The 17,926-nt window shown below is 34.4% G+C and overlaps 1 protein-coding gene across 2 annotated transcripts in view; it reads right to left on the minus strand.

The window, feature by feature from the left end:
- LOC149529262 (L-idonate 5-dehydrogenase-like) overlaps nt 1–17,926 on the minus strand; it is a 211,193-nt gene that overhangs the window by 172,923 nt on the left and 20,344 nt on the right. For both annotated transcript variants that reach the window (XR_016359197.1, XM_089811711.1), the window contains exon 2: nt 4,709–4,776. Coding sequence is in view for 1 of the 2 variants with exons in the window: in XM_089811711.1 (XP_089667837.1) it covers nt 4,709–4,776 (68 nt within the window). In the remaining variant the exon portion in view is untranslated. The remainder of the gene's footprint in view (nt 1–4,708; nt 4,777–17,926) is intronic.

Here is a 17,926-nt window from a genome sequence, read left to right on the forward strand (position 1 = left end):
GAAAGATTTTAATCGATGGAAATGGTATTATAGACTTCAAAAAGCCAATCTGGAGTATACCAGATTTGATCTATATAGTGTATTGGAATAGAAAACAATGTTCATTGATATCCCCACTCAAGTCGGTGAGTAGCTTTTTTCTTCATAAAGATATGTCGCCTAAGTGAAGGCAGTGAAACTCTCGTCACTACTTGCTCAACTCACAACATTGTGAGTCTAGCTCAAACTCACATGTTATTAAAACTATGGTTAAAACCCCTATCAAACTATGTCAATAATCAAATAAAATTGAAACAATGCATGTGGGAACTAACAATAGGACTGAACGAGATAAAAGGACCTGTTAGCCATTTTAGCCCCCTCCCCCTCCTTTTTCGTTCCAATGTTGCCATCCTCGTGAAAAAAACCAGGGTGATAACCATGCCCTACATTCTTTGAATTATTTATAAATGCCACGCATGCATAGAAAGGGACACATAAAATTTGGTTATACCTTCTTCCTTTATATCCCTAGGTTCATTGGCTATTTTTCATATTATAGGTCCTACCTCTAAATGCTTCAAGTTGCGATGGTGCAAATTTCCTTTCATCGCCTTGTCACTCCAACTTGAGATCAAATTGTTAGAAGGGTTGCGAAGATGCATAACAGTCAAGTTCACAATTAGTGCTAACATTCAGGTTAATGTTGCGAGGGAGCCAAAGCAGTCAATCGCATGATCGCGGATCAATTATGCCTTAAGGGAATTTGAGTTACGAAGCTGTGACTAATAGTCTTCGCATTCTCGCATGCAACTACAGTTAAGTCCGGGTGGTGGTGACGTCAACGCAATGGACAGGTGTCGACATTTCCAAAGTTTATGGAGCATCGAAGGAGAAAAGTACAGTGAGACCCCAAAATGGAATCTCTACCGTCAAATCTTCTTATATCAATGATCGTCGTTTTCTCACTTTCTGAAGATGCACGAAGAATAGCTAAAGCGGGAAAGCGACAGAATGACACATGTCCTATTCACCCAAAAGGTATAGTCAACGTAATCACAACATCGCTTGCAGTCAGATAGACCCTGGAAGTTAAGTTGCGAAGGTGCGAAAGACAACAGCAGTCAAGTCAAATGATTATCACATCGTCACACATGGTCAAGGCTAACCCAGGGTTAAGGTGGCAAAGTGGTGAAAGCCTATCGTCGCAGCTTCGCAGGGTTGAAGATGAGTCAAGAATTTCAAGCCGTGAGGTTGCGATTCAATGCAAATGTTAACTCCAGGTGGTTTTGTCATTTTGCAGCAGTTAGAGACGAAAAGCAATAAGCGGTTGCGACGAAGCACGCAGTAAAGTTGATGGCCATCGCACGGTTAAAGAAACATATTTGGTAAGTCCTAGCAGTTGCAAGGGTGTGAAGCAATTAGTTTGATGTTTGCAAGGTCGCAATGGTTAGCAAGCTAAAGTGATAAACAACTGCGAAGCAACGATAACACTTAGATTGAATAGGTCGTTGTTTCGCAAGGCCACACAATAAACAAAAAAAAGAGTAGCAAAATGGCAATTAGAGGAAGGCACAATGTCGCAAGTCAACATGATAGTTAGAAAAGTTGAGTGAGGTGGCGGAACGTTTTAAAGATAAGAGGTCGCGTGGCAATATTGACTGTTGAATGATGACACGGCTGACCTGGCATGGTTATGAACACGAAATCAAGCAGCTCTTTGATGGTGAACAAGTCCTTTGATTGCCTGCAACCACCCTTTTTTGTGTTCTCCATGCCTATAGGTGCAAATTTCATCCTACTGTTGTCGTGGTTATCCATCTATCGGTCAGAGCAGTTATGGCCACTATTTCTGTCTCTTCAGGGCTCAAGTTGCACGCAAAGGTCAGATCTTTCAGCATTGGGATGTGCATCCGATCAGATTTCTTCTGATCCTCAGTTATTCCTCTCCTCTGCAATCCAACTCCACCTAGCTGGAGTTTGAACTCAATGTAAACATCTGAGTTATGCCTGAACTCTATAAAAGGCAGTTGTAAATATGTTTTAAGGGTTCTCTGTTTTGTTATGTTTACATGCAACAACCTTGTGCTCTACAACTGTATTCCTTGCCTTCCATTAATGAAATCGCTAGTTTCGTACCTCTTCTTGCCATTCATTAGTCTGTGCATGTATCTTGCCTCTCCTTGAATGTTTCTTTTATCAGATTCTGCATGTTGTGTTTAATTTATTGATAAAGGTTGTATTGTGAAGATTTCTTCCCTTTCAATGTTTTATTAGTTTCTCACCTTCATGCGATTCTTTGGAAGTAGAATACATTTAGGACCTGTATATTTGGGCTTTTCATTGATGTCTTGTGCATATAAGGGCAGAGTTGTAACCGTTTCTATTTGGTGTATCACCCCTCTAGATTAGATTAGGTAGTTTGGTTTCATGCACTTCCTTCTCCTTTTTCCTTCAAAGAGTAGTTAGGTCCTACGTGATAGTAAGGAAGCTGGCCTTCTCCGGAGATTGAATCTCACAGTTCAAGTCCCACAGCTTAGAGATTGTTTCCATGTTTCACAAGGTTGCCTGTAGGTCAAACTTCAAGCGAGGGTGCAAACTTTTGTGACAGCGGGACCCTAAATACTTATTTACTTCAAGATCAATGGTAGGATGCTTCTACTCATTGTAGCATTCCATTTGCATGGCATTCAAACAACATAGGTAGAAATATAAGAATATTTCAATTTCTCAAATTAAAAATAGTAAAAACTTTGTAACAAAAAACAAATGTACTTTACTTGTGCTCCAAATTCTTTGCCCTGTAAATGTAACTACGGGAAAATAGAAAAAAATACATTATACAAAGAAAAGAGGTCAATTTGTTATAAAATTGCATTCTCACAAGTAAAACACCTGTTGTCGCCTGATGTGACCTAGCTTCAAAAAGCTAAAGGCCACAGAGTTCTTTCTTGGTTAAACAGACCTATCCTGGTTTGCTTTGGTTTCATCTCTTTCCTAGTTGTATATTCCGGTTTTATCTCTTTCCTAGTTGTATATTCCCAGCTATCATTACTTCTATTTGGTTTTTTGTATTGAGGTGGCAAGTTTATAAATTTAAATATTCCAGAGTAAGCACTCTCATCTTCAGATTCATTGTGTTTATGTTTTTTTTACTTTATTATTGCATCCAGGTTCTTAATGCAGATGCTTATATCTTCCTCAATCTTTCAGTCACTGATACCTCCTATAGGGCAATAAGATGGGTCCTACATTCCTTGTATTGTACCAAGACTTAATTTCAAGGTTGCATGGGTACTCGTACCCACACCCCTGGTACTTGTACCCACGTACCCAAGTATTGGGTACACATATCCCACGTACTAGGTACTCGGTGGAGAGCATCATAGCTGAGGACCTGGATTAAGATTCTGATTTTTTTTTTGGCTTTTTGTTTTTGTATTAGCTTGTTGTTTATCAAACTTAATTCAATACAATATCAGTTTGAAACTTTGATACTCATTAACAATAAACTTTATCACCGTTCAAGTCATAAGTTTATCATTTGCAATATGTCATTGTCATATGGTTTAGGATCTTCTTGTTCATGTTTAAACTCTGCCTTCTTTGTTATGCATCTAAGCATTTATCATGTATGATTATTTCAAACATATAGCAAATCTGAAACTGAAAACAGTACATTACATTTGCAAACTTTATCACTGTTCTTGTTTTGAAAAACCATTGTCATGACTCATAATTTCAGATTTTTTATGAATATATAAGTATAACTTTTAAATAAGTTTGACATACCCAAGTACCTCCCTCCCGTATTGTGAAAAATACTTTAAACATTCAGCAATAGCGCATATATATATATATATATATACACACTTATGGCTCATATTTTCAAATTTCTTGTTTTTAATGCTCAATGTCATGACTCGTGACAGATATTTTGATTTTTTTATTTTCTATAAAATATTAATTATATAGAAAAAATTAGGCATACACATGTACCCCCGTCCCCTATTTTGAAAAATATGCGTACCCATACCCGTTCCCGTACCCACGTACCCATGCAACCTTGCTTAATTTCCTTCTTTTATAGTATTTGGATTTCAACTTGCCAAGGCTTCATTATAAAAATGTATAGCATTCAGAACAACAATTAATAGCAGGTATTTCATGAATTAGCTACTCTGCTTCTACACTTAAAAGATGCAACTGGAAATGATCATCAAGAATATGCAACTTTGGTGGGTGTAAAACAGACAAGGCTCAAGAATTAAAAACAACACCATACAAGAAAAGAACCAGGTTAATCATTCAAATGACAATAAGTGATAACAATTGCATGCATTGATCTTAGAGAGAGGATAAAGTGTTTTGCTGTATTCAGATGAAGCTGCAATACAACCTTAAAGAGCAATTTAGAAAATGAGCTGAAGATCAGCTTATGAACCATAGCAAGACTTAGCATATCAAGCAGCAATGGCATAATGGTGACTTTCATTTTGTGTTTTATCTTGCATATTACTGGTCTATGTACTTTCATTGATATGTACACCAGCAACAATTTTGAAACGAATGTTCCTGATATATGAAGGGTCATTTTTGTGATTAAGTAAATCTAAAGAACTTTAATGTAAATGCAATAATTTCAAAGATATAAGATTAGTAAATTTCATTGCTCAACAGAACATAATGGTTTTTCATAGATATCTGTCAAAGCAAGGAAAAGGCAAACCTTCAGGTAGTGCACATCACTCCCACAAATACCCACAGCCTTGATTTGTACTCTTACATCTTCAGATCCTGTCAATCCCACCAAACTATCATTAGTTATCAGATGCCTAATCAATCGAACTTTCAGGTAGACCATAAAATAACTATAAGAGGTAGATTAATCCAGAATTGGACAGAGATGAGTGGTACATACATAAAGAATTATGATAAGAGGCATGAATTAAATATTAGAAAACCCATCTCACCTCACTAAACAACTAGTATAGATATCTAATATACATCTATCTATAATTATGTCGAGAATTGAATTATTTATTTATTTCAGAGATATTTTAGTTTACTTTAGAGTTATTTATATTGCTCACTTTGTTTTATTTGAAGAGTTATTTTGTTTACATAACAGTAATTTGATTTATTATTTTGGATAGGTAATGACCTTAGTCTAGATTCATTATTATTATATGTCGAAATTAATTATTGTTGTGTGTTAAGTTCGAATACATTAAAACCCACAACTTCCAGATGAGAGGCTCACAAGTTACTATTGTGTTGTAGGCTCTTGTTTAACAGTAATTTGATCTTACTCAATTTTTATTTATTTTGAGATTGTTTACTTGATTATTATTTACTTAAGAATTTATTTTTTTTTTTTTATCGGTAAAAGGATGAGGCCATATTAATTTTATTATTTTTTATCAAAATTATATTAAAGTTTAGGCTCCGTTCTGTATGGGGACCAGAAGGAAAGAATGGAGTAAAGAAAACCTCTGGTCTTGCTTGGAACTTCTTTAGTCCAGAATTTAGAATATATATTTACAAAAAGCCATCCTGGACTAGCGGTTGACTTAAGAATTAATTTCAATTCAGCCATTTCATTTGATTACCTTGTTTAAGAAGAGCTATTTTATTTTCTGATGTAGGTTTTAATTTTACTTCAAAAAAATACCATTCATTATTTTAATTATTTTGTTTTATTTTCTACTTTGAGTAGTATAGTAAATATTATATATGTGTGTGTTACTTTTTAAAAGTATATCTTTAGTTATATAGTATGTTCTAAAAAAATGTAGTTTTGGTTTCTGTTGAGTATAAAACCTCTTGATCTCAATTATACTTTGACATGTAAATGATTGTCAAATCTAATTTTGAAGGTAGGAATTTTTGTTAACATGGTCATACCATTGCACCCCCTTGCTACAACTGTAGTTGTGCACCTCAGCATAATTAGAAGACATATTTATAGACAACCAAGCATATTTATTATTTAATTTAAACAGAAGAAACACTTATATACAAGGCTCACAGCATGTAGAAAGCAGTTTCTACTTTATGGTATGCACTACCAACATCACTTCCTACTGCATTCCCAAAGAATCACCTAGACAAAAAAAACTTTACCCTTTTGGTTGCTATTATTTTTTATTATTGGCATAACATCCTTGATTCTTGCAAGTACAGAAAGTAACATGAACTTCCTTTCGTGAGAAGAGCTGGTTAAACCACCACCCCTGTTCTCCTTGAAAAACATCGTAGAATTTATGTTTTCTTATCCTTTTTCAAGAAAGCTATATTTTGAAGCTCCGCTAATCAATTATGCACAACTTGCACCTAGACTTTTATTGGATGAATATATCAAACAACAAATTGAGAAACACAAGGAATTCTCTCTTGGGCAACAATACATGGGACATAAAATCTCATGATCCCAAGCAAATTCATTGAGAACCAAGGAAAAAGGTTACTTGTTCTTAATCACCTTTCCCATAGCTGCCAATTGATCCTTTAGTTTCCTGCTCTTCACCAAATAGCTGGTTATATCATCAGTTTCCAACATTTGAACTTGTGCTAAACTCCTCTTAAGCGTCAGTTTTCTGAAAGATTCTTAGTTTGGAAGAGATATTCCATCTTAACTCAAATCTCATGAGCAATGTTATAAGAAAAGATGTAAGGATACATCTTAACTCAAATCTCATGAGCAATGTTATAAGAAAAGATGTGAGGATACATCTTAAATCAAATCTCATGAGCAATGTTATAAGAAAAGATGTGAGGGTAAGCCAGTCTGAAACGATGTGTTTCTTTCTAAATACTCTTTAGTCTTTACTTATATTCTGCAAGTTTAGCAGCCTTAGTGACCCTTTCTTCTTATCCAGGATGGTTCCCCATAAATTGAACTCTTCCATGAGTGTCTGCAATGTAAACTTCCACAAAACATAGTTTGTTATGCCCTCTGACATGTAGCATTCTCATAACCCAGAAATACCCAACTCAAATATAAAGTAAAAAGTTAAAACTCTTGGACAATACTAGAAACATTCCACTGAAATATTTGCATCACATATGATCATCTGACTTGATTGTCAATCCCTAACCAAGCAGTGTGGTCATTCCAGAGGTAAAGTAATATAAGTATCCATTGTCACTCTCAAACCACTAGATCATGATAAACTTGTCTTAGTGGCTTGTTCCATCAGGAATCTGGTATAGATTTGATACAGCACTAAAATTCCTGTATATAATGCACTTATTACAAAGCCGAAAGTTATGATTTCTTGTGGACTATCAATATTTTTTTATTATAATTATAAATATTGCTGCAAATAAAAATCAATAGTAATAGCTACAGCTGAGAGAGAGAAAATAGATCAAATTGAACCTTTGATGTTATGCTTTGCATGGATCAGTTCCAACAGTATATTGTTCATCAAAGCACAAGATAATTTCTCAAATAGAAATGTAGATGATATGACTCTATTTTGGTACATGGAGTACATAAGATAAATTTGTATACACAAGCTAAAGATCTTACAATGTCAGTAATTGTTCGTCTATTTTTTATGCATTCTTACTTTCAAAGTTATTCCAGTCGTTTACCTGCTTTTCTCTACATCTTACATTTGTTCCAGTAGTGCACCTACTTTTAAAGTCTGCCCTTACAGCTGTTCCATATATCAATATAATTCTGCTGTGTCTATCAAATAACACAGTAAAAATGCTTATGATTACAGAAAATTGGGATCAACAAAACTTACAACAGTCAAAATATAAGCACATTTCTTATGATGGTAGCATTCGATTTTCACAGCAACGGCACAGCAAACTGAAAGTATTATCTGAATTCAAGTACATAGGTTATTAAAAGGATTATTGTAGAGCATGAAAAGTGACGGTGGAAAAAAAAGAATAAAGAAAGTGATAGGGAAAGATTACAACAGATGAGATGAAGATCCATGTGTGGAAGCCCATAATTTGAAAGGGCTGGAGGAAGTATGGAAAAAGGAGGATTTTGGGGATGTTGGATAAGTTGGCCGATATAAATGTGAGATTGAATAGGTTGAAAGCCCTACGACATACAACATGGAATGGTTGTCAAGAATGAGGCAAAGAAAGGAGTTCCAACAGAAGGATGTCTTTTGGAAGACATGAAAGAGTAAAATAGAAAAGATGGGGAGAAGAATGAAAATTTAGAAACTTGTGGGTGGGAGGGGGGGTGGGGTCCTATCTTCAACAGAGAACCTAATGAGGAAGATTCAATGCTTGCAGAAGAGATTGTAAAGATAGAGAAGATATTTAATATGAATAGGGATTCTGAAGAGATTGAAAGTGCAACAGCAGACATGGTTAAAGAATTATAGCTGATGGTAATAAGGAAGAGGTTGCAGAGGTAAAGTTTGATCTTTCTTACATTGTGTAATGAAGAAATCAATTTGCATGTTGTTCACAGAAGTCATAAGATAGTGGATACAAAAAGTTATTTAATTGCAGGAGATATTGTATGTTTGTATGTTGAAGCAATATAGGATGTTGGAGGTGAAACTTGGTAGAGAAGGCCGGTATGTGATGGGTCGAAACCCTCCAAAGGGAGGAGAAGGGAAACAGTATGTAGAGGAGGTGGGTACAGGGAGGATGTGAATCAATAAGAGAGGGAATGAGACAAGAATGCATTTGGTGGGGGATGTCGAACTATGATGGAATTGATTCAACGTGTAGAAAGAGGAGTAAAGAAGAAAATTGTTGGAGGAAGATGTTGAATGCTCCAACGAGATGCTGAAAGAAGAGGAAACAGAAATGACTTTGTGTGCAATTGTCATAATGGAGTTCACTGAAGATTGTTTGCAATCTAATAAGGTGGCCCTACTATCCAACTCCAGTTGATGAGACCAAGCTCACAAACATTTCCTACCATGGGTGTTCAACGCAACAGAATTCAAGGGTGCAGAACAATCTTACATATACCAAAAATATTTTTAGTTTTATTTCCTATCATGGTCATGTGGTTAAAAATAAATGCAAGCATATATAGGTCTTCATATACATAGGAAAATGCTCAAGAGGACATATTAGATTGATATCTTTCAACATTTGGGGTCTTCATGCACATAGGAAAGTGCCCAACAAGACACGGGAGATTGATATTTTTCAATATTTATGGCCTATGTTTAATGGAAGTTGTAATTTCAAGAAGATATAGCTTTTACTATCAACTATTATGCTAAAATCATAATAGCACCCTCCTTGGCATGGGAACAAGGAAGGGGAAGAGTCATGCACTCATTGAATGGTTACACAAAGAATCGAAAAAGACACCTTTTTAGGCACCCATTTTGGAAAATTGAATGTACACCTTTTAGGAGCCATCCCAATGAAATTGAGAAGTCATCAACTGGTTATGTGTTTCTTTTATTAATAGCCAGGTGTTGTGCATCACGAGAGGAGGTGGGATTCCCAAGAGGCACAAGGATGCTATAAAAGGGCGACTTGGGCTTGAGGTCAGGCCTTCAGAAATGAGTTCTTCTCTTCATAGGTAAAGAGTAGTAAAGAGCATAGAAGAATAGCTTGTAGCACCATCTTGCAAAGTTGTAAAGCTTAGTGGCTAATATTTTGTAATTGAAGAATGTGTATTGCATTTAAATAAAATAGAAGAGCATGTGTGAATATTCAATTCATTGAAAAATAGAAGGCAAATTATTTCTTGCAATTTTTTATTTATTCTCTTTGTAATGCCATGTATGGTTGTTAGGTGGAGTAACCCTCATATGGAACAAGAGAGCATGTGCAATAAGCTTGTTAGGAAGTCCCCATCATCAAATGCTATCAGAGAAGGAGTTCCTCAACATGTAGATACAGCGCCGAATGTGAATGAGTCTAGCACTAGGATTCTATGTATATAGTGTGAGTGTGTTGTTATCCTTCAACACAAATAAAGCTAGGTAGAAGGAGTATAGACTCCTTCCATTGAGAAGAAGTGGGTGGAAGAGGTTTTTCAAAGGTGCATATTCTAATGATTTTGTTGGGTGAAGGCTAAGCAAGTGTGAGGAAGCTGCAAAAGAAAGTGTTTTGTAGATTGTATAGCATGAAAATTTATCTTCAAAGATTACTACAAAATAAATGAAGATATGTGTGTGGAAGCCCATAATTTGGGAAGGTTGGAGGCAATATGAAAAAGGGAGGATTTTGGGGATGTTGGACAAATTGGCTGATATAAATGTGAGATTGGATATGCTGGAAGACCACCACAATGAAAGGTAGTCAATAATGGGTAGAAGACAAGAGTTGCAATAGAAGCATGTCTTTTAGAAAACATGAAAGAGAAAAAGAGAAAAGATGAGTGAGAAGAATGAGGAAGAGAAATTTGTGGAAGTCATCTATATATATTTGAAAAGAACCTAATGGTGAATATTCAATGCTTGTGAAAGAGATCACAAACATAGAGAAGATATTTAGAATAAGTGACTACTCTGAAGAGATGGAAAGTGCAGCAGCTGACATGGTGAAATAAATTGTTGCGGACAATAATGAAATAGAGGTTGTAGAGGTAAACTTTAATTTTCTCAACATTGTGTAATGAAGAAGATGATTTGTATGATGTTGAGAGAGGTCGTAAGATAGTGAATACAAAAAGTTTAGTTGCAAAAAGGTATGGAAATATTGCATGTCTCTATGTCAAAGCAGTAGAGGATGTTGCAAGTGAAACTTAGTGGAGGTGGTTGGTTTGTGATGGGTCAAAACAGACAAAAGAGAAGAGAATGGGAAAGAGGAGGTTTGCACATAGAGGATGTGAATCCATAAAAGGGAGAGATATTACGAAGTAATTGGTAAATACTTTCTTGTTATTAACAAAGACCAAGAGGTCTATATATACAAAAGAATGAAACAATGTTTCCTTAGGAAACGATCGTAAAGAATAGAAACTTTCTATTCTCGCTAAAAGAAAACCAACAATTATCTACAAAGTAACTAAATATTAGAAACATTCTAATATTTACAATAGATTACAAATAGATAACCATTAACTAATAATAGAAGCTTATCTATTATCGTAATACCCTCCCTTAATGGTTAATCTATCCACAACACCAAGCTGTCCTCTGAATTTGACAAACTTATCAAGACCAAGAGACTTAGTGAGAATGTTTGCAATCTAATCCTTGGTAAGAACATACTGCAAGTCTATTGTCTCATCTTCAACCAGCAGTCGTATGTAGTGACAGTGAACATCAACATGCTTGGTTCGTTCATGGAAGACTGGATTGGGTGCTAACTTGATAACGCCTTTGTTATCAACAAACAAAGTGGTCAGTCCTGCTAGTGACATCTGCATATCCCCAAGCATCCAACAAAGTCAAACAGCTTCACAACTTGCCTTGACTGTCCCTCTGTATTTGGCCTCTGTAGAGGAGAGACAAACTGCCTATTGCTTCTTACTGGTCCATGTGATGGCACCGGATCCCAAACTAAACACATATCCAAAAGTTGATTTTTTATCGTCAAGAGAGCCTACCCAATCTAAATTTGTGAACCCACTAAGTCTAGGATTAGAACCTTGAGCATAAGGAAGTCCATAATCCGAAGTGCCCTTCACATAAGGAAGCACGTGCTTTGCTGCCATCCAATGATCAGCCTTAGGATCTGTCATAAAATGTGAGATATAGCTTACTACAAAGCTGATATCGGGCCTAGTAGCAAAGAGGTAGATGATGTTGATGTTTTGTAGCTTCACTCAGATAAATTGTAGCACGCGCACACACACACATATAATTATAATATTGTAATTATGTTAACGAACAGACATGTCCCATGAAGGGACATGTCTATTCTTTACTCACTTTCTTATATATATAAGAGGTCGCTGCTATTTGGAAAACATAAACCAGAAACATGGCAATGCAAATACATTTGTAGCAAACTTCTAAAAACTAACATGGTATCACAGCAGGACATTTACTAGGAAGTCTAATTAGAATACTTCCAACTGCATACCCACATGGATTTTGTAAGGGGATAAAAATATGATAAAGGAGCATCGAAGTACAATTGGCAATTCATAAAATGCAACATTGACACAAGGTACCGCTTATATACAGTTTCCTTCATATGCCAATGGAGTTTACTCCAATAGAAAAAAAAGGCGAGAGAGGATATATCAACAACAGCAACAACCATTGTACATGGATATCTGACGGCAGAAATTATACTGTCTAGATAGATACATCAATTAGAATCGTAGAATAGACAGTAAGCAATATTGACCATATTCCAAAGGCATCAAACAGTTCTATTGCATATTTCTTCAGTAGAAATCCTCTGTGATATCAGACATGCAAGATGAATATTAAAGCATACAATCAACAATAAGAGGAGATAGGGACTATTCACAACAATGATTCATTTTAGAAAGAAAGATTGAACTGAAATCAGAGAAAAGCGATTTATGTCGATCACATATATATTGCAGTCCATACAGAAGTTCACAATTCATATAAGAAATAACACGTATTATAGTGAAGATTGAGACAGATATGTATGGGATCGCAATTACATGAGTCCTGATTATTTATTAGTGACACAAATCCAATAATCAAGGAAGTCCACACAGTAAAAGATGCGTTGAATGAAGATGATGTTCTCAATGCCCGATGATTATTCAACACCAAATAACATGAAAAATAAATTGTTTTTGTCGTTATAAGTGAGAAGCCAGGACTGTTATATACATGCAGATAGAAATTTTTGACCAGGGAATAAAGGAAGTACTAATACAAAGCTTAAACAGGCACGTGGCAAATTTTCTTTTCACTACAAAGAGTATTCGATCAATTTTCTAATATCAAGATTTGTACCAAACCAGCTGCCCATCACAAATACATTCAATTATATATAAGGTAAAACCATATTTAAAAGGTGAAGACCAAGGTAATGGATAATGGGGCCCGAAATAAGATATGAATATTATTACTTTTACATTCATATTATATGTTTATATGTAGAGTATATGTATGTAATTGCATATATATTAAATTTATAATATTGTTATTTAAAAGAAAAATTTGTATTAATTTAAAGAATATATTCATATAATTTTACATTATGAATCAAATATACAATATTAATAGTAGAATGCGTTGTCAGAAATCTTTGATAACTTGCATAGGTTTACTTAAGTATGAGACATTTTTTATTTGATACATATGGAGATAGTTTATGATTTAATGCTTATGAGATAAATATTTATTAAGTATTAAATATATCTACTTATTTGTATTTCATTACATACTATAAGAGATATGTGCCTTGATGTTTTCCTCCAAGAGTGTTATTACAGGAAGAGGGAGATCAAGATTCAGAGGGACACTGTCACATATGTTTGAAGGAGCGGATAGATGATATAATTTAGTCAACCATCAGTGATCTTGATTATATTGATTCAGAGGTAGTAAACCATGTTGTGATGGATTCTCTAGAGATCAATAAATTGTAAGCAATCAAGAGGTTTGTGATTCATGAATATACATCATGACATGTGTGATTTTAATGGGCCTACACTCTATGTACATCATGAGGAGGTGACAACTTCCAAATGATGTCACTTGTATTTGCAGAAGTTATTGTAACGTGACGATCTTACAATAGCTTGTATTATGAGATCAAACAAATTGAGTAAATGGTGATGTCTTGCATCTCAACATTCTGAGAGACCATTACTCGGAGTATTTGGTGAACATCTTTGATATTTTGGGAGGCCAATACTCTTGATATCATATGTGATATCAAACCTTATTTTGAGTAATTGGTCAATATCTTATGATATTCTAGGAGGCCAATACTCGTGATGTCAAATGTGATATCACACCTTATTTGAGTACTTGGTGAATATCGGATGTCGATATTCTGGGAGGCCAATACTCTTGATATCAGATGTGATATCAAAACCTTTTGAGTACTTGGTGAATATCATTGATATTCTGGGAGGCCAATACTCGTAATATCAACTGTGATATCAAAATGATAGATATCATCTGATCAAAGATATTTTATTTTGCCATACCTAATATTACCAATGGTGTAATACATTTACTATGTTTATCCTCCCTAGCTAAGAGGGATTGTTGATGTTTTGTAGCTTCACTCAGATAAATTGTAGCATATATATATATATATATATATATATATATATATATATATATTGTAATTATGTTAACAAATAGACATGTCCCATGAAGAGACATGTCTATCCTTTACTCACTTTCTTATATATATAAGAGGTCGCTACTATTTGGAAAACATATACCAAAAACATGGCAATGCAAATAAATTTGTAGTAGACCTCTAAAAACTAACAGATGAGGTTGCCTACTAGTTGCCTGTATGTAGTACCATCAACGGGAGGAGAATCAGACTTGGCTGATAACTTGAGACATTTGGAAGTCTTATTTATATGTTGTTGAAATTGACTCTAAGACATAGACTCAAAATATTAAAAGGTCAATTAATGTTATAAAAAGGACAAAAGGACAAGGAGGAATAAGATAAATTATCAGAGAGAAGTTTAAGAGTCACAAGGGAATAGGACGAAGGCCAGAGGGAGTCAAAGAGTTTTAGTTTGTGTACTAAAAGGGGAAAGAGGCTCATTGTTGGGGATGCTTGATTTATGATTCAGTTCAGTTTTCTCTCTTGTGAGAGTTTTCAGAAAGCTTCAGCTTTCAGCTAGTTTGAGGACGTAGCCCCTCGTGCTGGCAGACAGTGGACACAAACCCATTGTCCCAGAAGACATCAGCTCAGGTGTTTCACATGCACTTATAGGTTCTTATTCTAGTATTCCAATATGACTGTTAATCTGTATTAAGGATTGGATTCGTAGTGTTGGTTATTGTATTGCTGTTATATAATGCAATAACATATTTTAAGGAGTTATAAGAGTTTGCATGGTTATATGCTCGACATCTTGAATGTTATTGTGAAATAATGGGTTATATTCTTGTGGAGAATCTTTTGGTTTTATTCTAGTATTGTATTCCATTTGCCTATATCTGAGTTTGACTATTATATTCAAGAAGTTAGTCAAATATCTATTGTGGTTTTCTACTAGATTCCATTGTGCCGAAATACATCTGTTGTGTTAGTTCTGATTATATTGTTAAAAAAGAAATTTAGTAAATATCCAGTTGGGGAAATTATAGTGGTATCAGAGCCATGTATCATGCCATCCTGAAGGGCTAAAAGGGCTAAATCTGCACAATCGAAATATTCATAAACCGAAATTATTTGTAATGTCCCCATTCAGGATGACTTGCATTAAGGGCCAATTAGCTTGAATTTTTTAATCTTTTCATGAATTACATTCTTGAATCCATTATAATCTTATGAATTTCCTAATGCATGGTCAATGATATATCAATGACCTCAATATCTAATATAGATGATTGAATATAACTTAGGTGATTAGCTCTTGTAAGCTAAAATTATCCTTAATGACCCTTTATGATTTACTGTTTCTACTTAACATTATATTTCCATATTGGATGTGAATAATAATATACTTGTAATGTCTGTGCAATTGGATTAAATTTGAATGTTGTAACCTCTATTTGGAAATACTTATTCCTTGCTTTATTATGATCAACCCAAACTAATATTGAGTGTTTGTCTTCTAACAAGACACTCGTGACTGTTTGTAAACTTTGTGCTTAACATCCTTGGGATGTTGTCAAATTCTATGAACTGTATATGTTGGATAAGGAATCTGAGTTCCCTGTTCTTTCTTATTGTTCTCTTATGAGGCTTCTCCAATTTGTGAGAGATGTCTAGCTTATCCTTGTTATGCCTAGAGTTGATCACTCTTATGAAATATTTTTGTGCTTATCAAATGACTCTTGAATGATAGTCCTTGCGGAGTTTGAGTGTTGTAATTGGGATTTGTATATTTCTATATGCTCAAGATTATTTGAATCTACTCCAGTTAGAGTTTCTAACTGTGACTAGCTATGGGACAACAAAATCTGTCTATGGAATAGAATATTTCAGATGTAATTCTTCCTTAGTTCTGTCTACATGATTTCTTGTTAGGCTTGAAGATGTCATATGTTTAGAGGAACTGGTAGCCAATGTGTTGAATCCTCTTTTGCCTATTGTGCCTGGGTGTATACGTAGACTATCCAGATGTCAGTTAAAACTCCCATAGATGTAATGTCTTCATTCCAGGAACATCTGATATGATATGTCAATTATCACAGTATCACAAGCTGGTAATCCATTATACGGCAAGGGTTGTCTGATCTCCTTCAACGTCGGGTGTTCTCTGTCTCGCTCACTCTCTTCCTACCGCACATGAATCTTCTTATCGCTCAGATTAACTCACACTTGCTTGATACAGTTCTGCCTTACACTTGTCTTATTCTTCCTTGATTTGTTACAATCCTCCTCCATATATATGATGTTAGGGTGGTTTCTTTAAAGACGCGTTTATTCACTAAAGTGTCTCTTATTGTATAGTTTAGTGAATGATAATTGATGTCTATCGCTAATTATAAGATCAGTATTCCATCAATAGACAAAAGACTAGCAATTGGTATTAAGTCTAGCTGTCTTTAATATATATACCAATCTTAGATATCATTGTATATTTCTACAATCTTGTTTATATTATTAATAATAAATTGTATTAATCATTATATATGAAATGGTATGATAATAAAAATAGATTATGTATTGATTTATCTATTAATATTGTTATTCGTTAAATAGTATTTTACAATTTAATCATTATTATAATCACTGTAATTATACTATATAATATTATTTTAATTATTTTATATTATGATTATTTTTGTAAAAATCATATTTATTGTTATTATTATTATATTATTTTATTATATAATAATAATATATTATAATATTTAATTTCCAAAAGTAAAGTATTCTTTATCTATTTTATTATTATTTTATTACATTTATTATTAAATTCTATTAGAGGAAAATAGGGGACATGACATTGTTTCAAATACTAGGGCCATTTATCACTAAGATTGTGAATCAAATGTTTCAGCTGGCGCTATGTTATTAAAGGATTGAATAGTCTTCAACTCTTCAAGTAATCTTTACCTTTACTAAGTCATTATTGGTATCCGAACAGCTATTGGGTTATTCAATTTGCTTGCAGGAATACATATTCTGTCAGTAAAATTTCAAGTCTTCTCTAGCACCTTCGGTAGTTTGAATAAAGATTATCGATGCCAAAATGTTTGTGGGGGTCAAAGATATTAATCTTGAGAAACCCATTTCATCAACAGAAGGATAATACCGTGGATTCACTAATATTATGAAATTGTGAGAACCTTGAAGACTTCAAGAATGTAATTACGTTTATGCCACTTGTTGGACAAACAATAGAAGGGATTTTTATTTTGAAACGAAAGACAAGTCTCTATTGTGTCGTCTCAACTTCACCTAGTAGGCTACAGGCAAAGTAGAATCAACATTAGAAAGGGCAGTGGAGCATCCTAGAATGCAAAAATCTTACAAGGAAGTAAGAGGGTCAAAAGCATCAGAAACGACTACAGTGAAAGGTAGACAAGAGAACACTCCTATGTAAGCCTCCGTGCATCAACGTTTTGTCTTTATAAGCTAACTTGCAAAAGATCGATTCTGTAAATCCTAAACCTTGCAGTGGTCTAGAAGTTATCTAGTGCATGAACAAGAAACTAGGACCGAGCTTCCTTCAGATTGTGGATAAGCGACTGCAAGACTTTTGCTTTGTGTGAGCAGTTTGGGGTGTGCTAGCGGTCAATGTAATGATCCCATTTTTTGGCCTTTACGTTCTCTAAAGTCTAACTGGAGGATAAGAAGAAATTAAATTAATTTCTTATAAAGTCATTCAATTAAAGATTAAAAGGTGACTTTGTATTAAATTAATTTAATTATTTACAAGGGAGTAGCTTCTAGG

The sequence above is a fragment of the Cupressus sempervirens genome, chromosome 11 (genome assembly GCF_028749045.1).
Source record: "Cupressus sempervirens isolate cs-2001-9-10 chromosome 11, ASM2874904v1, whole genome shotgun sequence".
Lineage (NCBI taxonomy): Eukaryota > Viridiplantae > Streptophyta > Pinopsida > Cupressales > Cupressaceae > Cupressus > Cupressus sempervirens.